This window comes from Rhodnius prolixus, unplaced genomic scaffold (assembly GCF_049639745.1).
Source record: "Rhodnius prolixus isolate KJV_2025 unplaced genomic scaffold, Rpr scaffold_2, whole genome shotgun sequence".
Taxonomy (NCBI): Eukaryota; Metazoa; Arthropoda; class Insecta; order Hemiptera; family Reduviidae; genus Rhodnius; species Rhodnius prolixus.
In genome coordinates, this window is record NW_027411592.1 from 55,374,821 (window position 1) to 55,399,719 (window position 24,899).

The 24,899-nt window shown below is 32.2% G+C and overlaps 1 protein-coding gene and 1 long non-coding RNA gene across 3 annotated transcripts; one reads left to right on the forward strand and one right to left on the reverse strand.

The window, feature by feature from the left end:
• Positions 1-423: 423 nt before the first annotated feature.
• Positions 424-2,680, reverse strand: LOC141450032 (uncharacterized). The gene is made up of 3 exons (XR_012455898.1): positions 2,455-2,680; positions 930-1,088; positions 424-808 (listed from the first exon to the last, which is right to left on the reverse strand). It is a non-coding gene; the product is annotated as an uncharacterized lncRNA (long non-coding RNA).
• A 2,363-nt stretch (positions 2,681-5,043) lies between these two features.
• LOC141450026 (uncharacterized) lies at positions 5,044-24,899 on the forward strand. Of its 2 annotated transcripts, none has more exons than XM_074120024.1 (16): positions 5,044-5,331; positions 6,125-6,348; positions 6,432-6,493; positions 7,459-7,551; positions 13,378-13,829; positions 15,398-15,476; positions 16,054-16,249; positions 17,891-18,120; positions 18,240-18,371; positions 18,464-18,694; positions 18,776-18,877; positions 19,455-19,569; positions 19,686-19,802; positions 20,348-20,547; positions 20,939-21,091; positions 23,291-24,899. In XM_074120024.1, exons 1-16 carry the CDS (start codon positions 5,315-5,317, stop codon positions 23,582-23,584), a joined length of 2,697 nt encoding a protein of 898 aa, XP_073976125.1. In that variant the 5' UTR covers positions 5,044-5,314; the 3' UTR covers positions 23,585-24,899. The 2 variants fall into 2 exon arrangements, with proteins under 2 accessions (XP_073976125.1, XP_073976126.1); XM_074120025.1 differs by having other exon boundaries at positions 15,401-15,476.

A 24,899-nucleotide genomic window follows, 5' to 3' on the forward strand; every position in this document is an offset into this window, starting at 1 on the left:
TAAATTTCAAATATTTTTTAATTAATTTATTCATTAATTTATTAGGGACTACTTTATGACGTCACATGCGGATGGTGACGATGCGGTACTTTTGATTTTTTACTTTATTTAGACTTGTTTTAGTCTAACTAATTTTTGGAATTGAGTTTTTAAATGTAATTTAAGTTTTAAAGTAGAAAATAGAAAGCTATTACATACAACTTCATTTTGGCGATTCTCGAAAATTGACTCGATAGATTGTCTTTAAAATTGAAATTTGGGTTGATTAATAAACTATCTTTAATATTTAATCAGTGGTTGAACCGTAACATAAGTTAATGAAAATAGGACCGTACGCCCCTATCTTAAGTAGCTTAACTTAGGGTGAAGGTGCTGAGTTGGACTTCCACTCAAAAAACCCCTTTGAAATCATATCTCAGATAATAGTTTCAATAAAAATAATAGAATATGATATATTCAGTAATTGTACAAAGTTTAACGTAAATTGCTGTAGTCGTTTTCTAAGAAATCATAAAATAAACCAGACAACTTTGGTATCCATCAACCAAACAGATCAGAGTTGAAATTTAAGTAGGAATTTAATGGTGCATCGTTAAAACGTACGTTAGATAGCAAATTTACGCAATTAAGACAAAACATTTCTTAAAAAATGTTTAGAAATTCTTTAACCAGCAGTTTCTTTGTGTCAGATAAGAGTCAAGGTCCTGAAGATATTGTACACTGGATGTTTTCTTAACATATTTTTCATTTTTTCTTCATTTGATGGACAGTATTGCAGGTAGTTCTCCCAGTATTGGCTGTTTTCAATCTGGAAATCATCATAATTAAATGAGTCAAGTTAATCTCGAATAAATAAACTTTCTATTCAAGATACTACAAATAAAAATCAAGTGTTTTAATTAGATGTATTAAATGATTGATTAGGCTACCTGATAAACAGCTCCACTAGTTAGCATGGTGGGTGCATAGATTTCCTTATTTGTTTGTTGACCAGATTGTAGAAATAGATCCGAATCACCTCAACTTTTGTGTGACGTACAGAAAGGCCACATGATTGTTACTGCGAGCTAGAGCATGGTGACAGGGCCCTAAGAACAAAGACACTGGATAAAGAATACAAAATATACATTAGTAACACTTGGAGCTAACAAATTAATATTAGTGTTTACTAATATTTTGATACTTTTTATTGAACTTTTGATATTAATAAAGATGCGGCTTGTTCTCTTAACAGTCCAATTTAACAGAACACATTTCAATTAATATTAAATATTCATTAACAAGGTAACAAAAATACCAACTTTAAACAAAAACTGATCACAAAAGTTGATATGCAATGAAGGAGATTCAAATTAAGTGAGGTTCGTTTACCGATTTAACAGGTTTAAGTAATTTATCTTATAGTAATTTCCTTAACAGAAACTTCCAATTTTAAAAGTTAAGTTATTGGGTTGATTAAACAACAAAAGGGTCACAAATCAACTATCATCCAACATTTCATTCATACTTCAGCTCATAACTTCACAAGCTATTAAAAAGCTTATGAGTTTTATTAAATTTTTATAACAATAATAACATATAAACAATTTTACTGCTATAAATTTTCATTAATTTTGTTTAGAATTTATTAAATATCACAGACTCATGCTGGCCATTTTCATATACAAAATAATTGTTCAGTAAAGTGTAGCACACCATTTAACTTGGATTGACTATAATAGGAGGTATCAAACTATTAGTAATTAAATGTTTAAAAATTGTTACATTACAGCCCTATTTAAAAGAACATACCAAAAGAACCGAATCGAGTGACACCTAATTCATGAATATCGGTTTACGCGTTTTGGTGCTACGTTGTTTATAAAAAAGTTAACAAGAAGACGATTTTTTGAAAGTACCGTTTTTGCAACTTTTTTTTCTTACAACCTATGTAGATGTACAAGTTTACACTTGCAAAAGAGGATATGCCCTGTATTTTACAGAAAGTTTGCGAATTTTATCTTTTATAGAATAAAACTGGTCAAAGTTGGGTATTTTTAATTAAACGTACGCTTTTTCGTGCACTTTCTGGCGATCAACCCTTACACTATAGTCTTGCCGAAGTTTTAACATAACGCACATCAACCCAGAATAAAGTAATAAATTTAAAACTTACTTTAATTTCTATAAGACATTTTCTTCAATTGTGCAGAATGAATTAAATCTTTTTCTTCTGATCAAAACGAAAAAATAAATACAATAGAAAATAAATTTTCAAGTGTATGTTAAGCGACTTAATTTTAGGAGTAATTACTACTTGTTTACTTAATTACAAAAATATCATTTTAAATTTATTGTTTTGTTTTAGCATTCACATCTTACCATTTAGCCAAAATACCACTTTAAATTGGATGCATAATTTAACATTTTTTTGCCATCGTATTGAGTAATTAATCTATTTAAACGTGTACTTACTGAATAAATTAACTTTCAGTTTGTAGCAATATCATTTTTCTCCCTTTTTTCTTTGTTCGCAGTTTTCACTAAGTTTCCTTGTTTGTAATGGTTGCAAATTTGTACAATTGGATACAAATCTTTTATAATATTTCTTGCTGCAAACCGTAAAATGTTTGCAGGAATAAAAGTGAACACAATTGAAGTAACTGAGGAATAAACAGACCACACCTCCGTTGGCTATTGTAAAGATTACCATTAGAAGTATCGAAACTTTTCTTTCGTTTCAATTCTGATATTGACAGATTCGGTTTAACAATTGCAATTTACAATGCTTTTGTACATATCAATGTATACTAGTGATGGGCTATTAGAGCGGACTCGTTCCACGTGGAACGAGTCCGATGGTGGAACGAGTTGATTCAAATCCCTATTTTAAAAAAAAGTGATTCCGCCCCGCCCCAAAAAATTGAGGCAAATTAAAATGAAAATAATTAATACTGTAGTCGTTTACACTAAAATAAAACTGACTTAAGGCTACTATGTAGAAGTTCACTGACACATTCCAACTTGTAAGAGGAATCCACACCAAAATACAAAACCTGGCGAGCTTAAATACTGATGCTTGAAGAATAAAATAAGTTCGAAGGTTTTTTTAGAATATCAATTCTAAAATAATATTCATTTTATTATTTTGTTAATTTCTAAACAAAAGTAGGGGTCGATCTAAGACAGGGAGTCGAAGGAAAAATAATTTCGTACCCAATATAGCGAACCTTGCAAAGAAACACCAGGCACACCCATCTCATTAATTAAAAAGCAATGCTGTAGTTACTTTACTTATTATTTAATATTTTATTTTACATATAGAAAATACTGTATGCCAAATCTTTAACTTAGCGGCTGGACGCTCTTTCTCTTATCTTCATTGGCGAAAGTTAAATCGTGTACATGTCATGACGACGATCAAAGTAATACTGAGCTAAAAAATAGTATTACCTAACTGGATTACTTACTGCTGTATGCCTCCCACTCTATCACCTACTTCACAAACATTCGTCGATTGGAAATGGGTTGTAGTTTAATATTCGTTTCATTTGAAAACAAAAAATATTATAACGCTTTCTCAAGATGTTTTTAATTTTTAAAAATTTGTTTTTGTCCATTACTCTTATAATATACGAAGAATTTCGAATAAAATATAATATACAAACACAGAATGATCTAGAGTGCAGGTGGAGTCAGTCGTCGTTGTCATGGTGATGGAACCGTTTAACGACTCCGGCCCAATACCAGCAATTTCATTGGTTAAATCCACTGGAATTGGTGGAGTCAAATCCGGAGTTATTTAAATCCTTTTGAAACCGGACTCGTTCCATTTTTTCGTTCACTGAATCTAGCCAATAGAAAATGCTGGAGCTGGAACCGGAGTCGTTAAACGGTTCCATCACCATGACAACGACGACTGACTCCACCTGCATTCTAGATCATTTGTGTTTGTACATTATATTTTATTTGAAATTCTTCGTATTTTACAAGAGTAATGGACAAAAACAAATTTTTAAAACTTAAAAACATCTTGAGAAAGCGTTATAATGTTTTTTGTTTTCAAATGAAACAAATATTTAACTAAAACCTACTTCCAATCGACGAATGTTTGTGAAATAGGTGATAGAGTGGGAGGGATACAGCAGTAAGTAAACCAGTTAGGTAATACTATTTTTTAGCTCAGTATTACTTTGATCGTCGTCACGACATGTACACGATTTAACTTTCGCCAATGAAGATAAGAGAAAGAGCGTCCAGCCGCTAAGTTAAAGATTTGGCACACAGCTTTTTCTTTTTGTAAAATAATAAGCTATTTTAAAAGCTTGATATTAATTCATAGTAAATAAATATTTCTTTCTTTATGAGTAATTATCATTTTGTTTGAAGGGTTATAATTTTTTTTTTGGGAATAATTTCCTACCCATTTGCGTTTTTCTTCTTGAATCAAGTTAACTCCGGTGGTCAAGCTAGATAACGACAAAACTGCAGTTGCTTTAATTTTTATATTTGACTAGCCTATTTTTGTTAATATTTGGTTACGTTGTTAATTTTATATTTATCAGATCAATTGGAAATTAGGGAACTACTTAATGTGTGTTAAAGAAATATAGTTTTGTTATTAACTGGAAAAGCTAACTTTTAATGATTTATTTAATTACAATGCGTGACATTTGTACTAATGCATAGGGTAAGTACAGACTGGAATCAGTGAACGAGTTGTTGGAATCGATTCCAACCCTGGAACCGATTCAAATCCAACGACTCCAAACGCGGACTCGTTCTGCCCATCACTAATGTATACTTTCACAGGTAACGCTCACCCCTAAGTTTAGCTTCTTTTAGTTTGAGGCGCACGAACATGGTACGGTCAAAAGTGCTTCGATAATCACATTTATTTAAATAAAGTTCAAATTGAGTATATTTAATATAGTTTACAACACATTTCTTATTTAATTATTATCAATTTGTCTTAATTTTTACTTTCATTATTAGTAAATTGATCCCATCAGATGTGAATAAATCTAATCAGCATTGGAATATCAATTTGTTCATCTCAGGGTTATAGGCTTCTGTGCCTTAAAGCTTGGGTGTCGTTTGTTGAGCGTCCATCTTGTTAGCTAATGATCGTTTGAATGTTTGGGTGCAGCTTGATTATTGCTTTGATTTGTTAAAATATATCAAGTGCATAAAAGTGGATCTAAATGCTTAATTTATTTTATATTAAAGTTGTTAGTTTCAACTGATTAGTTTTTCTTACTTGCGGTATTAATGGACGCTTGTATTTAGTGATTCATTATTAAGAAAGTGCTTTGAATTAGTGTGAAAATTGATCATGAGCTATTATAAAGGGTATGTATATTCATGTTATCTATTTATTTGCTTTTAATTACTTTTATTCAAGTTTAAAGCAGTTATATTGTACTTAGACATTAGTGTTAGTGTTTGGCCAATTTAACATTTGACGAACTGCGTTTTTTACAAGCAAAAAAATGTATGGTTGTAAAAGCTCATAATGGTATTAAAATTATAATAAATTGATGATGTCAAGTTTATGAAATAGATTTTTTGCTGCAAACTTAATAAGTTAATTTTCAGTTTTGAATTTAGTAATAATAACATCTGCAATTAATGCAATGCTTCGCAAATTGGTTATTGGGTTTCGTGGGCCTTAATATTAAGGACAACTGTCGTAGCGTTTCACAGATGATACATCAAATGGAAATCCAATCATCCCCTCTAAGTCCCTCTAAGAAGTGCCCTTCATCGAAAGGAAAATGCTTCTGCAAAACTATTTTTATGCCATAAGTGTAGCAAGTTATGAAAAATCGTAAGAACGGACTTTGCTTAAATATTGCTACATCTGGTTAGCTGATATTGACTTAAATCTCAAGAGTTATGTATCCTGGTGTCAGCTCAAAATATCAAATTTGTTAATTCAGCGATTTTAGTATGGGGAATGCACCAATATGTAAAAGAAAAACCTTTTCAATCTCAGTGTACCTCATAAAGTAGATATCGTAAAAACTCGAACTCGAGAATCAGTCCAATACAATACTTACGAGCTCTAATAGAAAGTAAAAAAAAGGATTATTGTTCATGTTTGTGAAGTTGCGAAAAATGAACAAAAAATAATGCTCTTCAGCTCTGGTTATGGAGGATCTCGAGGTGGATATCGTGGTGGAAGCTCAAGCTATCGTGGAGGAGGAGGTGTTGATTCGTCCTGGAGAGGAGGTCGCGGAGGAAGCTCTTTCAGCAGTTCGCGGGCCGTAAGTAGTTCGAGCGGAGGTGGCGGTGGCAGCAGCCGATACTATCCTTCTTCTCCGCCGTCATCTTCTTATGAGTCAAGATCGAGATCATCCTATGTTGGTACGTTATAATTTCTAGTATGTTTTACAAAAACTTATTAGGAGTTCACACTTTTTTAAAATTTCATTTGGGTATTTTTTAAGGTAGTAATAGCGCTACTGAAAGATACTCCAGCAGAAGAGAAGATTCCTATAATCGATATCCTGTAAGTAATTTTTAAATTGTTTAAGAATAATAATGCGAAAAAGAAAGTTATCTATGTGATTCTATAATAGTAAAAAGTTGTTTAAAAAATTTGACGATAAAAATTATGACAATTCTATATATTTTATTCATAAATTGTCAAAATTTGATGTAAAGTTATCAATACACACTGTAACTATCTTAAGTTTATTTTGAAATGTGAACTCCTCAAAGTTCACTTGTAAAGGCTTTAAAAGAAAAAGAAAGCTCATTAATTTTTTATTTTAATTTTTTTTATCAGTAATTAAAGAAGGCAGACTAGAGAAGTTTGTACGAGCTAGGTTAGGGAATTTTAAAGCACTTAGTTTAACTTAAAACTTAATTTCTTTCATTAAGTGTTGATGGGCTGTACTAATTATTGGTGATCCAGTTTTGTTAATGCAAGAAATTTGAATATTTTTTTCCTGCCCATCGAAAAGTATATTTTATCTTTCTATATATTTACACTCTCTTTTAATTTTAATAATAGTTTCGAAATGGGAGTTCCTTTGGGGAGATCTAACATTCAGTACCCCTCAAGGTTCTGTATCAGTAAGTTGTATGTAATTTCAATAAGTATCACATTAATATAAACCTACCAATTTGAAGAAATGGGGTTGATCGGATGTTTATGGAATCAAAGCGACAAATTTATCGGAGAATTTAGCTTTTGTTTATTTATCTATCCGTTATACTCTTAATGATTATGTATTTATTCTACAGATACTGTTTAAAAACACCAAATGTTACAATTTTTTCCTCTCTTTCTATGAGTGAATAGGCGTTTGTTTTGAAAATTGTATGCATATGTTTTTTATTTTCTTTGGCCCATTCTAGAATGGCCAGGTTCACTGTTAAAAAATAGTAGCGTAGGTTTACATTAATTAAATTTTAAATTAAACTTGTAATTTGCTACAAATAATTTCAAATTTATTTTTTGTTTGGAAGGAAATGAGTTCATATAGCAGTAGAGAGTATGGAAGAGGTAGCTCTCCAGAGCCTCCACGTAAGAGAGTCAGAGGAGATTCACCTTCTTATATTGTAAGTTTTTTTTGTTTTTGTTTGCATTTCTGTTTCTTTTTTAGCGCAATTAAAACGATTTGCGAGGTATAATGTTCAACTCCATTGAATTAGAACTCATCGCTAAGAAATATAATCTTAAAGAAGATGCTAGAAGCCATTGGGAGCGAAATAATTATTTAGTAACGACACATTTTGCAATTCTTTTGTGTTATTATATATTAACTAGCCACCGCTCTCCGATAAGGAAAGGTTAAACACCAGAACAAATTTAACTTTTCACTCAAGGTTGATGCCAGTAATGAATCAAAAACTCTAATGAAAGTAATGAATCTTGCTTAATTTTCCTTAATCGCAAAAAAAAAATAACTAATTAACTGAGTCATGTTAGTTCGATGAAACACGGCCAGTTTGTTAGTTTAGAAGGTGCTAGTGAAAAGCATTTATCTTCGGAACCTAGTTATTACTCGTCAGCATCTTAACAAAGAATTATTTAACAGAAAGTTTGTTGAAAGTGCCTCTAATAGGGAAAAGGTAGAATCAATTTCAATAGCCCTAAATTATTTCAAAAATGAAAATAATCTTAGCAAGATTCTTTGACCACGTCTAACCCATCTCGAAGGACCTTTTAAACAGGATAATAAAAAACTTTTACAAGTTCGGCTGGTGGTTTTTGTTCTAGAAAGTTTAGAAGTAAAGCAGAAAATGCTAGAAACATTTGGCAAACATAATTGGAGTTATGGATAGGTTTATTAAAGCTTGGATACAAATTTTATCAAAAAAAGATGATAAATCATAACTGGAGAGTTGAAGAATTTAATCGTATAATTAAAATCTTTGAAGCTTTTTCATTAAACGAAATTAATAGCTTGGTATCCATTTTTTTTCTATATTATTTGTTATTTCTTACAACTGTTGTAGCTTCGCTTAGTTTCATGATTTTTTAGGAGTAAGCATGCGCGTTAATAATAAATATGAAATTATTTTCTAGTGAAGTTTCATGTTAAATCCCTTCATTGTTCGATAGCCATTTATTTAAATACACTCCTTTCAATTCATTCTACCAGGGATTGGAGAATATTATGTAAATGGAGGAATTTTGTCCATGAAGTGAAAGAGGAAATCTAAACACCAGTAAAAAAATATTGAACGTTTCCTTCTCTTTTTTCGTTACAAAGTCGTCCTATCATTCCTACTGTGGTCGAGCTGTTCGATGCCCTTCCGAAACTAGCAGCTCTCTTAGGTGGCAATTAAGCTCCGATATAATTCGCAGGTTTATATGAACAGATAAGCCTTCGTAAGATATAATAGATAAATTTTGGAGCAAATAATATGTCTTTAAATCGAATGTCGTCCATTCGTCAAGGGTCGGGTATAACTAATTGTTATTCCTAATTTTAATCATTTGTGCTCACTTTTTTGTTATTTTAATTAGGAATAACTATTTTGTGATTACTTGACTTTTGTCCTATATTTTTGCTCTTTTATCTTGAAACGAAATCCAAAGGTAACTATTTTTTATGACTAAACATATTGCTTATAATCTATAGTAAATTGCATTGTTTATTTAAATTGTATTCGTTAATAACTTCAAAGTTTTCACAGTTTCAAATAATAATTATATCATTGTAAGGTTTTGAATTACTCTATAAGTTTGAACATTAATTTATTGTTTTGTTGCCGCTACGGTGGTTTCAAAAGGCAATTGCAATTAAAAAATGAGTAATATATTTTTTAAGTCAATCAAACATAATGAAGAAATAAGAATGAAAGATATGGTAACGTGATATGGTGATATGGTAAGAGCTACTGTTAAAGTAATGATCACAATGATGGGATACTTCAAATATTATGAAGTTATTAAGAATCACTTATTTGAAATGACCACTTTTAATAGTGCGAAGTTATTGGATGTCCGTCGCAACCAGTAGAAGAAAAAGAGCTCCAATGAATGCGATGAACCCTAATTTTCAGAAGCTACATACCTTTCAATTGATCACTACATAAGGTGGCACTTCAGAGGTGGTCTAAATTGCATTGTTTACAAGCATTGTCGCGACCACAAAATCTTTCGATTATCTTTTAGATCTTTTATGAAAGCCTAAAACTGAATCATATAACTGAGCCGTGCTACATTGAACTGTGCTTTGCAAGTGCACACTTAGTTCCAAACTTTTTTTTGTATATCACAAATGAAATGCTGCTCCACTTGACGTAAATTATCTGAAAATGAAGCAAGTGATGTTCATAGTATGGACTTATCAAGACATTTTAGTAAATTGTTTGTCAAACAATTAATGCTTTTGTAAAAGAGATTAATGATTTGTCCTTCAGATGTACGCCAAATTTAATTGATAGTTTAATATGATAGTGTGCAGTATCTGTGGTGTTTAGTGAAAGAGAATAAGTTTACCTTAGTTGTCGTGGAGTTAGGAGTTCGAGCTTGAATTCAGCTTCCTTCCAAGCAGCTTCTACTGTTCAGAATATCTTTGATGGATAGTGCTACCTTAATGAGAGAATAATGTCTGTAGGGCACAAAGCTCCTCGTATGACCTCATCTTGATGAACTCAAAACCTAATATGTTTTGTGTCCTAACGTCTGACCTTGGCAATTGGTTTATAACACATCCTAAGACAGCAGTTTCTTCTTCAGGTGTTTTTGGCTTTGTTATTTTCAATGTTCTGCCACTGTTTTTTTTCAAATATATGTATATGTTAGTGAAAAAAAAGAAGGAACAAAATGTTGTTTTATTTAATCCATAGTTTTACTACTATTATGACGTAATTTTTTCCCAAGAAAATGTTTTTATTTAATACTGTTTATTAGAAATAAGCATCAACAAGAATTTTACTGCGGAGCCGCTATTTTAACTCCTGTAAGTAGCAAAACTTGCCAGGATTCATTAAAAGACTGTAAAATTTAAGTGCAATTTTTTTGTGATCCACCGAAATAATATTTCTTGTTTTATGGTTAAAAAATAAAAATAAATATTAACTAAAAGGTCAGCTTAGGATTTTTATATTGTAATCGCTTCAGCGATACATAAACTTAAATTTAATGTTTATAGTTAATATTGATATCGATTTTATGAACACTGCATGCTTTGGAAAACAAAATAGCTTTATTATTTTGTGTTTTGTTTGCCAGAAACGAAACGTATGGAAGCAGTACATTTCGGTTGGTTCCTTCAGTAGAGATTCGGATATTGTTTACCATAAAATTGATCAATTGCACATTTGTATGACATAATTAACTGCACGTTTCTAAAATAGTATCCTGGTATCCATTTTTTATTATATTTGCACTAAAGATTACCTTCGAATGCAACTGAATATTACTATATTCTCCTTCCCGTAGGGGGTCGCTGTTGCTGCATGTAGCTTCTTGGGTGTTGCAATTCCACGGGGTACCTAGCACAGTACATCATGCACTTTCACTATACAATACACTTACATTCACGTAAACAAGCACACCAAGGCACATACATTACCCACCCAAGGGCAACCTTTCCTTGGAAATAGTTTCGGCAAAGGGAGTAAACCAATTAAATCCAAGGTCATTCATTGTATCAGGGTTTCGCATATAGACAACAATCCTACCCTGCAAAACCTTTATACGTCTCAAAACCTCAATTGTGTAGGTTAGGTGCCTGCCGTGGGATGTTATTCCAAGAAAGAAAATATTCTCCTACGCTGACTATGCGACATCCTTTCTGCCCATGGCCCATTTCGATCCTACCTTCACCATGCTCTTCTTTTAAAAAAAAAAAAAAAAACATCGTAAATTCTGGTCGATGATTGGAGGATAAAAATCAATCTAAACATATCCTTCAGACTGTAAACTTTAAAAAAAAAAGAACAGTGCTTACTTCAGTATATTTGCTCACTAGCATCCCCAACTCCTGCACATCACATTCATTACTGGGATTGTTCCTTGACAAAAGACAACATGTAACTCTCATACAAGATATTATTAACAGGGCATTCTTTTAACATCGCTTCAGACTCCTTCATTTCTTTAAAATTTCTTTAAACTAACACTTCTCAAAAAAGTAAACCTATTTGAATTGTTTCGTCTTAAAAACGCTTGTATTCTTGCTTTAATTCTGTCCAGTTTGGAATGAAAAACCATTAACATGAAAACAGGTGTGCTTATGACGATTGAAATCAACGATGTCTAGCTTTGACTACCAATTCATCATTGATTTAATATCTGCTGGTGGACAAAACATTTTCGGTACCCAGCGCGAACACAACGTTCGATAATTTAAAGTTGAATCAATGACAATCAAACAATCATAAGATTCTGTTTAGAATATTTAAGAGGGACTAAGAGGTTAAATATATTTCTATTCCAACACCACTCTTGAACAGTACCGTTGTTTTTCCTTAGATGCCCATTTTAATACAAACCATACGATTAGGATTGTGATGACTGTGTCATTTCAAAATATACGTACCTTCTCTATAAGTTCCGCGTATTCGTATGTCTTAATTTTCAAGTAACATTTATGACATTTTTCTGTTTCCCATAAAAATTTTTAAGTCGAATCTCTTACCTGTCACACTGCATTCCACAAATCACTTATTTCTTTTAAGCAAACGACATTAATCTTCTCTCTTTTCACATTCTATCCTTTTACACTAAATTGGCAGTTTTTGAAGCATTATTTTCCATTAATACTTGTCAGATGAATTACTAAATAAATCAAAATCAAAATAAATAAATCAATAACTACAAATTTCTCATACAAACTTTAAATTCCAAGCCAAGTTCGAAAATGGAACCTTTAAAAAAAAAAAGAAACTCGAGTCAGTCTTAAGTCATGGACTATTTTGGCATCTAAATCACTAGATATTTTACTTTAATAAGTACCAACATCTCCTGAATTTTATATCAATGCGTTGTACTTAGTTTATAAATTCAATTATTTAGAGCTCGTATCTTAATTTGTTCTAGCTTTTCAGGGATTTATTTGTTTCATTTAACACTTTGATTAAAAAGTAGACAAATTCTATTATTTTTGTCATATTCACTGAAATTTGTGCCTTAGTTTAGAAACCATAGTTTTCCCACAATTAAAAAAAAAATTAGAATGAAATATGTATAGTTTTATTGTAATAGAAAGAAGAAATTGGCCATTAAAACCTAGAAAGGAGAAAATATACCCTACGAAGTAAACGCAAACTTACCCTTAATAAAATAAGATTGAGAAATGCATTGCATTTTTTACGAACAGAATTAATGAACAATATATTAATGAAAATTTTTAATTATCTTTGATAATAATTTCGAATTTCATCTTTCAAAGCTGATTTACCAGAAAGCATGAAGAAGAATTTTATGGAATAGCAATTGAAATTGGCGGTCCTACGAATGCCAGTTTTTTTATATCTTTTAAAAGGGAATAAGCCTTCTTTTTGTTGTTAATAGATGACTATTTATTAAGAGAATTCCAATTTTGTTTACGTAGTGATCGTATTATAATACTATGATATTAATCACAAGAGTAATTATGATTGATTTTTATAGGTGACAGTACAAAAGGATATTGTTGAATTTTAGCAGATTATATACTCTAAAGAATTTACGTACGAATGCGTAATTAAAAACTGACTGGTTGATAAAATACAAAAATAATGAGAAAGATAATTTAATGCAAATTATGCTGCTGATAATGTGAAATTTTCAATATTTTAATTTGTGTCCAATGATATGTATTTTAATGTGTTGTTCAGAACAATAATCCATTAATATTGGAACATGATTCCTAAATGAATATGATTGGATGTGATGAGGAACAACAATTCTTGGCGAATATTTGAGATAAGATTATGTGACGACAGGGAGGACGCCGATCGCACGATAGGACCTTTTCAGCTAGCAGTGGGGCCGACTACCCTTCTTCTAGAGTTGGAGGAGGAAGTGGCAGCTTTTACGATAAGAGTAACAGTGGCGGAGGAGCGCTTGGTGGTGGATACCTTTCTGAGAAAGGAACGTACCGTGAGGTACGGGAATCCAGGCCTCCGCATCATGCGCCTCCCTCTTCAAATGATTACCCAACGTTTCGCAAGCCATCTTTCTCATCCCCTCGTGGAGGCGGTGGTGGGTTCAGAGCTAGTAGAAGGGGTCTTCGATCTTCAAGGGGTGCCGGGGCCGCTTTTAGGCACTCCTCATCAGCCTCATATCTGTCGAGAAAAAGACTACTAGCAGACTCGGCGTACCATCTAAGGCGAAGAGGATTAACCACTCGCACCAGCTACCTTAGGAGACTCAAGCAGTACAGGCTTCTTAAGAGGTAAATTAATATTTAAAAAACAAAAACAAAAAAGCTTATGGAACAATAAGAAGGAATGAAAGCCGAATTTATTTTAAATCACTTCCTATGAGATACATATTTACTTCTCGAGTAAACAATGAGGAGACGGCCGAATGAATTGTTTCTCTCTAATTTCTGTAGCGATGTTGAAAGATAATAACAGAGACATGGTCATACTCTTCACGTTCTCCAAATACAAGGAGAATTAGTTTCCAAAATGAACTCCATTTTATTTTTTATTTCTTTTTTTGAGCCAATTTCTAAAATAACTAAACCTGTACCGAAAAAAACTTTAAAGAAGCATGAGGGTTGTAAAATAATTTTCTTGATGAAATAGATACTTCATTGATTTCGAAGCTCAATCAAGTTTCTAATTTTACCTGGAGCTTAAACGCTAATGAGCAATAAATAGCATTAGCTTTTCTTATTTTCTTTTAAGACCATTTTCTAGAAAACTATATCCATGAACTATTATAACTAAATTTGTATAATAATGAAAGAATATTCAGGAAAAAATGTAAAAAGAAGAAGTTATTTAGTCCCTTAAATGACAGCCTTCAAAAATTTAATAGAAACAGAATCCTTCAAAGAAAGGGGAACTAAATAAACGTATTAAATTTAATAAATGTGGAAAAATAATTAATTACTTCCCTTAGCCATTCAAATCGAATGATTAAGCTGTTAAAAATGCTGGTACGGAGTACAAATTTTTATCATTCTCTTGGTGTAGGTGTCGTGGGACTGCTAAAATGAAGCTTTGAAATGAAGCCAATGTGCAAATCATGCTTTAAATATAATTATTATAAAAAAAAACTAAAGGTTTTCATTTTTCTTTTGTTTGGATAAAAATTAACTAGAAAAGAACGAAGTACGATGAATTTTCTTGCAAGAAAAGCATATTGCAATTACAAAAATAAATAAATGAATCTAGTGTAAAAGAATTTTGAACGTCAGGATCACTACGGGATAAAATCAAATTATAAGTTGAATAAATAAAGATAAAGAAAACCACCAGCTCGCTCATTTTAGGGTTGATGATGCTGGGCAAAGAGTAAAATTGAAAACATGCAGCCAGCTGAGAAATTTTATCTCACTGAAAGGGTTATGAAAACGATTTGACTGCCTACACCTAAAAATCAGTTTTTAAAAGTCTGTTTCCGTCCTTATGTGTTTTTATTTTTCTTTGTCTTTTGAGAATTTTTGTTATTTTGCCTTAATTTGACCGAGCTGCTGATCAAACGTCTCATTTTTTTTAAAAAAAACAATATGATCAAATGAAGGTTGGTTTTTGATAATTATTACCCTCTATGATTGTGGTGAGTAAAAAAACAAAGGGAAATTTTGCGAATATCTATCGAATAGAATTACTAGTTGCAAAATTTATGTGGGAAATAATTTTCATTAACCTTTAGATTTTTGTTGCTTTATTTTCTTCCATCAGGTAATATTTTTGAACTTATTTTCTTTCACTAAAAAAGCTTTTCCAGAAAAGAATGTTCACTTATAGTAAAAAAAAAAAAAAATGTACATGCGTTTATGATTCTCAGTAGGTATTCAGGGAGAACTTCTGAAAGGAAGAAGAGAGACTCGGATGATAATCAGGATGGAGATGAAGAGGACGATAAGGTATTTATTTATTTTTAAATTTCACATATATATAAGTAAAACATTAGAAAAGCTTCCTTATGATTTTCGGGCGACGTGGAGGTAATAATGTGTGGGATACCAGGTTTATTAGTGTGACAGGGTAATTAGGTACCCACAGTCGGTTGGAAGAGAAACTAGCAGTTTTTAATACGGTAACATCCTCTGATGTGTCCCAGATAAATGGTGGATATTTTTCTTAGAGAGGAACGTACCATAGTTGTGCCCGAATCTAGGACTTCCAAATCATCCCAGTCTTCTTATACTTGTAGCAATCCACTTTTCTCAGCCCTTCGCTGAAGTCTTTAAGAGTTTTAAAAAATTTAAGTGGGTTACTTTAGGAGTGAAATCTAAACTTTCTTTCGATTCCAATGAGGAGAGTCCCCCGAACTTCATATTTCGTAGAGTTCCAAATTCTTCCTAGTTTTTTTGTTTGTGAGCTAGTGTGTCTAATCCGACAGACAATTTTTGTCGGATCTGTGTTCTTAGTCAAATGTAGAATTTAAAAATGTCAATTTGTTTCCTTTACTGAGAGATTTTTTTCCCCAATTTGGACTAGGATGCTGAAGAAGGTGATGAAGAAGATGAAGAAATAATTGAAGTTGAAACCAGTGAAGAAGGTGAAGAAGAAGAGGAGGAGGAAGAAGACGAAGAAGAGGATGAGGGGGAAGAAAAGAAAGCATCCGATGGAGCGGAATCTAAAGAATTAGAAATTTCTAAAGAACCTGTTGAATTTGAAGAAGGGGAAGTTGAAGGTATTGCTTTAAATCTCTCGCTTCTTTTTTTGTTTAAATGATTTTTAAGAAAGTGAGTAAATCCATATTAGAGTTCAAATTCCCGAAGCATTTTTAAGGCAAGCCATCGTTGTGAAATGTCATTGATGATCTTTTAAAAACTCATTTCATTTCCCCCTCCGTCCTGGATTTATTGTTATATCCAGAAAATAATGAAGATAAGCACAAATAAATGTTCTAAAAGTAAAAATAAAAGGAGCGGTCGACCAATTCTTCATTTGGATTTTGCCTAAATTAAGAAATGAAATCGCAATGTATTTTTGGATATGCGTAACACTTTTCTCCACTTGGTATTCAGTGTTGAATAGGATTTAGAAGTAATTTCTGTCAAATTTAAAATTTACTCGACATCGTTAAGATAAGTAATTAATGGCCAATTACATAGCGAGATTTAACGTCCAGTTAACTAGTTGGATCTTGTTGATTGTAGAAGTGAGATATCCTCAGAACTAGCTGCTTGTTGAGTTATCAACCTATCTTCTTCAATATGAAATTTAAATTTGTTTTAGCGACATTCTCCAAATGTTACTAAGCCTGTACAGTCATTGTACTCGTAGTTGAGTGTAAGTCGTTCTACATTAAGTTAGATTAGTACTTTACGTTGGGTTCTGTCTTTGATTTTCGGGTAAATAGTTTCTCTTTGTGTTGTAATATGTCGTGTACCTGAAGTTCTTACAGAAACTAAATAATTTGTTGGCCATTTCTGCAAGGCTTTGTTATGAAAGAAATAGATTTGGCAGAGGATGGTTGAGCCAGGTTGGGCACGTGAGTTGCGTTGTTTTCTGGGTGATTTTGGTTATAAGATATTTTGATATCAGTTAAAGTCACTGCTGTTGTATTTTAAAAAAATTGGGACAAATGATTACCATATAGTCAAATCTTAATCAAGAAGGCAGACAGACCATGTGGTGCCTTACAGTCAGTCAGCTGACTGTGATCACAACAAATGTAACCTCTTCGCCGATTATACTTCTCTCACGTAGCACACCTCCGGATAGTGCTACTTCAATTCATTTAAGTGAATAGGAGTAGATTTTTGAAAAAAAAAAAACCAGTTGCTGCTATTCTACATTAGTTTCATTTTTAGAAAGAGCAAAAAGTTTAGCTTACCTTTCAAGTGGACTTTCCTGTCTGAAAAATAAAGTATCGCCAACAGAGACAGAGAGGGCTTCGAATGTTCATTTCATGCCGGCTGAACTCTTAAGTGAGAAGTCTGGGTTTGAAGCAGCCCCCAGTACGACTTGATTAATACATGTCAGAACATGTAAATAGATCATCATACTGTACATTAGCGAGCAATGAAGTATTAACTTGGTGAATGGTAGTGGGTGCATATTTGCATAAAAATACAAATGTTGGGATGAATCACAAAACACTGTGGTAGAACTTTTATTTTTTGTCGTATTTTATTTACTCCAATTTATAAAATAAAAACTCCTTTGGGGCGATACCAATTGCTGCTATATTCAATTCTCTTTAAATTACGTTCCAAAAAGCTGTAAATGTATTAATATAAGCCTCTTTGGGATAAAGATTTTTGTCTTTGAATCTGTGAATTCGAAAAATCAGTTAAAATTTTGTATTATTATGTAACTGCTAAAGGTGGAGAAGATGAAGGAGGAGAAAAAGCAGCTGATGATGAAGGTGCCGCTGAAGATGGAGAAGATAAAGAGGGTAAGGAGAAAAATGAGAAAGAAAGTACCAAGGACGACCCTGCAACCAGTCCTAAAAAGGTTATCAAGAAAAAGAAAAAAGTGATGGTCAAGAAAACCGTGAAAAAGAGTAAAACTAAGACAGTTTCATCAGAGTCCAAGGAAGCTAAAAAAAACGAAGTAAGATTGGAATAAAATTACCTAACTTTTGAATTTATTGAAAGGTTCTTGATTAATTTCAATACCTGATTTGTAATTTCAATAAAAGATTTAAGCTTAAAAGTTTTCTCTTTTCTCAGGATGGCAAAGAAGAATCTGGAGGCGAAGATAAAGAAGATAGTGAACAAAAAACCACTCTAACGAACTTCTTAGGACAACCATACATTAAACTAAAATGCCCACATTGTCATTTTGCTTGTGTCACATTTAAGGTAAATAAAAAAGAGATTACAATAAGTTAATGGCAATTGACACTATATAATTTAATACTTTTTTAAATAAATTGTCGATTTTAATACAACAGGAATATTCTCGTCATTTGGGTAGTACAAAACATTTAACAGCGATGAGTACTTTATCTATAAAATTGCGCAAAACTTTTGCAACGATGAGACTAGAACAACGAAAGATGCAGAAAGTTCTAGATGAAGAAGCAAAATCATTAAACATGCGTTTGCGAACTGTTTTCTGTAATGTTTGTAAATTAAATTACAGAACATTAAAATCTCAACATCAGAATTCAGCTTCACATAAGGTATTTTTTATTTATTTATTTATTATTGTGATAATTCTTTCATGTAAATTTTTGTTCTAAAGATTTGTTTTTGTTATTTAGAAAATGAGAGAATTTCAAGCCCCTTACTGTCGTGTGTGTAGAGTTGGTTACAAATCGTCGTGGGCGTATGAAGTACATCTTTGTGAATTACAACATATAAAGGTGTGTAGAATTAAGTTAATGAATATAGTAAATAAATTTCATGTGCGAGTTTCTCACTAAGTGAAGTAATAGAAGGCGAAAGAAAGCAAATTTATTTGTTCTGAAAGACTACTTGTTAAAGCGTAGAAGTAACAAAAGTAGAATTTACAAAAACAAATTAAAGACGTAATTTAAGATGTTTGACCGAAGGCGGTAGTGATAATTAGCTGTAGACGGTAAGTGTTGTACTTGTTACTCAGCAATGTGGCTTGTCGATGGAGTCGAAATAACTAATTCGAATTTCGTCGATCTTCCAATTTTGAGTTATCATTTTATAAATTATCTTTATTCTTTTTTTCATGGAATTTCAAGAAGGTTATTTACAGTGAAAAGTTATAACTAAAAATCTGCGAAAACGCAATTACTTCTTGTTACGAGTAGCAAGAAGAAGTCTAATTCAAAACTAGATTCACATGATAATAGAATGAAACAGTTATGTCGCAGAGATTCCTGTTTACTTCCAATGATTGTATTGGGTATACAATATTTGGAGGCGTAAATTTCTTATTATAATTTTTTTTTTATTTCATTTTTATAGCGTAAGGCTCGCATGGAAAGGCTTTCCAAACCTCCTGGAGCTAAGGATCTTGATGAAGATATCAATTTGGATACGAATAACTTCATGGTATTAGATGCTGTTGGTTCAGGAGACGGTATGTAACTAATATGTGTTGTTACTAATATTATCTCTTTGATTAATGAAACGAATAATAGTTTTTTTTAAGTAAGGTAAGGGAATTTTCTCAAGTTTTCATGCCTCTTGTTACAGATTCTGAAGTAGAAAAATCTGATAATGAAGCCGCGGAAGATAAGACAGATGAAGTGAAGGAGAAAAGTAAAGATGGATCCAAAGAAAAAAAGAAAGAAAAGAAGGAGATTAAGTTAGGTAAGTTGGGAGTTGATTACTTCGATTTACTCTAGTAAGTGGAACTTATTGCTAACGTATCAAATTTTTACCGAAATACACGTTTTGAGTTCCGCCCTTTTTATATTTAAAAAAAAGATTATTTTTTTAATTTCATAATTATGTTATATCCGTAAGAAAGTTAGTTATCCAGTTGCATGAAAAAGTAATATTCAGTTGGCGAAAAATTTGGAAAATCAGGTAGGTGAGCCAGAATTTCGATCTCCAATTCATTTGATTTTAGGATGGTATTATGTGAATAGTGTGGGCAAGGGTTGTCATATTATGTAGGTTTGCTCTCCTTCTTGCTGAAATGCTGAATGTAGTTGGGTTAATTTCTGACACATTTCCTCGATTTATTCCTTCTAATAATAAATTTTATATACTTAATTCATACCTATTTTCACTGAAACTTATGTATTCTCAAATGGATTTGAACTCATTCAATCACAGGATAAGTTTGCAATGTAATTCTCTTACAGCAATTGGTTTTGTAAAGATATTGATGATCATTTTTGTGTTTAAAGGTTCAGAATTTTGTAAGCTGATGGAAGTATATTTCTGTGAATTGTGCAAAATATACTTGCCACGCCTGGATGATAAGGAAAGAGCGCTTACTGTTCATTGTCGCTCAAGGACGCATCTTCAAAGATATATCAGAAGCAGGGATGACCGTAACTTGCGAAGAAAGGCTGTGAAATTGCATAAAGAAAGGGAAAAGCTCAGGGTAACATCATTAAAATTTAGTCATTTATTCTTTCCTATATTCGATGCTCTCTTCTACCTTCAGATAGTAGTCAACAGGTGATTGTATTCTAATCTGAATTTTCACCTGTAATACCTGTTTTGATTTTCCCTGAATCAAAAAAAGTTAGCCATGAATTTTGGAAATGTTTTTTTTCCCCATTCTTTTCATATGTTGAAGATAAATGAAGAAATTCGTCATAATTTATTAACGTGAAAATTTTTCGGGACTGCTATGTAAGAAATTTAAATAACTTCAGGGGAATTCCAGATGTTTCCTGCTAGGCACGGTCGGATGTTGTTCTTTCTAATTGCATTTTCACCTTTTTCTAATTTAATATCTTAAGATAGTTTTTATTTTTTTATTTTTACAGGAGAAAGAGAAGAAAACCACAAGTAAAGATGAAAGCTCAGTTAAAGACGATACGGAAGATAGTGCAGGAATAAAGGCAGAGGAAAAGGAAGAAGATAAATCAGTAACGGAAGCGTCTACTAAAAAAGAAGCTGAAGATAAGTCTTGGTCAGCGGTAAGTTTTTAATCTTTATTTTATTTTTATGTTAAAAATCTTGAGTAGGTAAGAAGGTTTGGTCTCGTCTTATTTCTGAGAAGTAAACAGTTTAAGGGGTTATAGGCAGTCAGAGAACGCCAAAAAAGTCATTTTTTCAATTTTTTTTGGGGGGGAAAAACGTGTTTACTTTTTTATTCGGGAACTTTTGCGTCATATCAGTCCATGTTTAAAGAACTTATTGTAATTTTTTCGTTACAAATTAATAATAATTGTACTAATGGCGAAAATTTTAATGCAACACGTCAAAAAAATGCAACCCTCTCGTGGACATGATATCTTGAGACTGGGTCATCTGAAATCAAAATTTCGAAAAGATTTCGTTAGTAGATGACTTTATCTCGTACTTGACCGAAGGATTTAGAAAAAAATTGAATTTTTGGGACAACTTTTAAGTTTGATTCACGATTTTCACTTAAAAAAATTGACCATTTTATGTTTGTAAAACAAGTTCTATTCATTGAAAAAAAAAATCCTTCGTCCAAGTACGATTTTAATATGTGTAAAAGAAATACGTAAAATTTCAAAAAGTTCGGTGCAGTAGATTTTGAGATATCGTGTCCACCGACTTTGAAAACGTAGTTTTGAAAAAAACGCGTTTAAAGTTTTCAGCGGTTAAAGGTTTGCGAATAAAACTTGGATAATCTTTTTTTCAACTTACACAGTGTCATCGATTCCAGGCCCATAAAATAAGTCCTCCATGTCTTCCAAAATGTCCAAGTTTTCCGATTTCTGCTGACTACGTAGGATTCTTGCCTCCCGCGTAGCAAGTTGAGCTCGGTGCTCAGCGATGGTAATTCGAACGGTCGGGGCTTGTAAACACTTTCACTCTTACAATTTTGCTCGGATCGACTTGAAATTTTAGGACAACATTCCTGAGATACTATACTTTAATATAAAAAATAAAAAAATAAAAACGATTTTTTCAAATTTCTGACTGCCTATAACCCCTTAAAACTGATTTATGGTGAAATTTATTTTATTAAAATGAAGTGCGTGAGAAATGCCCAACTTTTTTATTAAATTATTAAATTTGGAAGTCAGTGAATGAAATAATGGATTCTAAAATTTAGAATAAAACGTCTTCCCTCAGAATACTGTTCCTGGTTCCTACCTTCCTCTCTTCGTACCCTTAAGTTCGCTGTCTACTTTCTTCTCTGCCTTCATGTCTTTCTTCCTTCTCGGGGTACGAATATAAGAGCCTTTTAAGGCCATCTATCTATCACCAAACCACTGAAGTCGACGGCTGTCTAGATTTTTGAGAAAGGTATTCATTTTTTCCCCTCCTGATTCCAAATTTCTTCCTTACAAACTCTGTAGCCAGGAGAGTCTACAACTTCTCCAGAAATCAGTGTCTGTGGATAACAGTTTTTGTGCTGAATGTGCGACTCTTTTTTTAAAGTTCGAAAACAAAGATCCGTTGAGTTCGGAAGTATAGAATTTAACATTTTGGACTTAACTTAACTTAACTTTTTTCCCTTGTTTTTTTTATCTGTGACTCCTTCTAAGCATCAGATATTTGAGCGACTACTCTGGCTAAATACACATCTTTCATCTTCAACCCATATAGAAAGACACTTTTTTTTTAATTTTTTGCCGATAACTAGTACCTTAGCATAACGCTTCAAGAATTTTCGCAACATGTACGAAATACCTTTTTCATCCGAAGCGATCTCACACCTTGGCTAATATAACTCCGCTAATCGCTATAGGTTTTCCTGGTCTTAAATCTTTCTTAACTACCTTCGGTTACAAAGAACTTTAGAAGGAACATTTCTATGGTTTATACAGTATATTCACTGACACCTGCTTGTTCCAAGGCAAGTAATATTTTTCAGAGGTTGGGATTAATAATTCTGCAGATGGTAACCTTTTTTTTAATTATTTATTTTTTGATCATTTTGGGAGTTGTTCTGAATGCAAAATTTTCATTTCACTTTGTGACGAGAGAGTAGTTCGTTTAAGTTGCTTGGGTGGGAAAAATCCAAGCTAGAACAACTAACTATTGATGAACTCTGGCATAAATAGTTGACCCCAGTGTAAATAATTAGAGTTTTAAGAAAATATATACACATACTATATTTCAACTTTCTATCCAGTTATTTTAGCTGATGGTATGTATAAAGCATATTTTCTTTTTTTTTTTTTTTTTTGAACAAGGAGGAAGAGGATGGTATGAAAAATTTGGATGATGACGACGATGAGGAATCAAAGGAAGGTGAACGCTACGATAGATTCAAGCATAGCGACAAAGAAGGTGGCGCTACTAACCCTGGCAATGCTAATGCAAACAACGATGAAGGATCACCAGAAAGTCCTGTTGAAGAAAAGCAAACAGTAGCTAAAGGAAAAGGTGGTAGTGCAACTAAGGATACGTCTGCAGCGGCTGCTGAAAACACCGCCAACGGAAATATAACATCAGCTGAAAAGAAGAAAATAGAAGCTGCTGAGTAGAATGATACTTGCTTCCAAAAAAGAAAAATTATCCCCACCTTCCACTAAAACCCACACAAATCAACCCTTGATAATCTTATCGTCTAGTACTAGTTCAGTAAATATACTAATTACAGCCTAGCTATCTTATGCAATGTTTAGACGGCAGTAATATTATAATAAATCTATATTATTCGTAAAGTTTATTAATTATTATTTGCTTCTGGTAAGTATAACAGTCACTTGACGGCTCGAGAGCAAAGGAAGTACTTCGCTAAATTTATTATTATTTTATTAAATCATTTTCTTCTTTTTTTATTTTTTATTTTTTTATTGTAACTAACACTGCTGACTGTATACAAAAGAAAAAAAGTCCTACTTTCGTTTGTATATTATGACATATATTATATATATATGAAAAAGCTTTTTTAAAAATTGAAAAAAATAACCAAAATGTAGGTAATTTGTTCTTATAATATTTAACAAGAACATTATTGAGGGAATGTTTACATAATAAAGCAAATATGGAAAAGAACTAGTTATTTTATAAATCTGTTAAAATTATGATTTTTTTGCTTTGTTTTTTGGCTGTAGGAGGAATTACTGGTTTAATTTGTCCGGTTAACTTTAGTCAAAAATGGCTCAAATAATAAGCTTTTAAAATGATTTTTTTTAAAAAAAAAGTGGAATGGTGGGTTTTTTTAAGCATTTGTGTGTGTGTATGTATTATCTGATAAAAAACAAATTGCCTTTTGCAGAAATTTAGGAGAATTAAAGAAGTGCTAATTACGAATCTACTAACTTTCGTTGTATACATAGGATCTGTAAAACTTCTTTCTGATGCCCTTTATTTAGGAATACCTCATTGAAGTTCGTCTAAACAATAGTGCTAAAGTAGCCAGTTAAACCCAAGATGAAGCTTGAAGGGATATTTCTCATTTTCTAACGATAATACTATTCACCCCAAAATTAATGTTAATTTTGTCATAACGTAATCATTTTTTTTTTTAGATACTTGCACATTCTGATACAATTCAATCCAATTTAGATACCCCCCCCCCCCTAAGATCGCCATTCCTCCATAGATGTCCAGGATTCAAATTGAAAAATTGTTCACTTTAAAACAAGTAGAAATGGTTCAGGTCCACCATATCCTTGCAAAGCTGTCAAGGTGGTGATTGATGGCTTAAGTCCGTCGACAAAGCAGGGAACTTAGTTACTGTGGCTAGTAGGCAGCAAAAAGGTTGGCCACAATGTACAAACCGACGGAATTTTCCTTTTAAAGGAGGCTTTTTCCTGACTTGAATCAGCCGTGTTTTCGTTGCTCAGTTTTCTG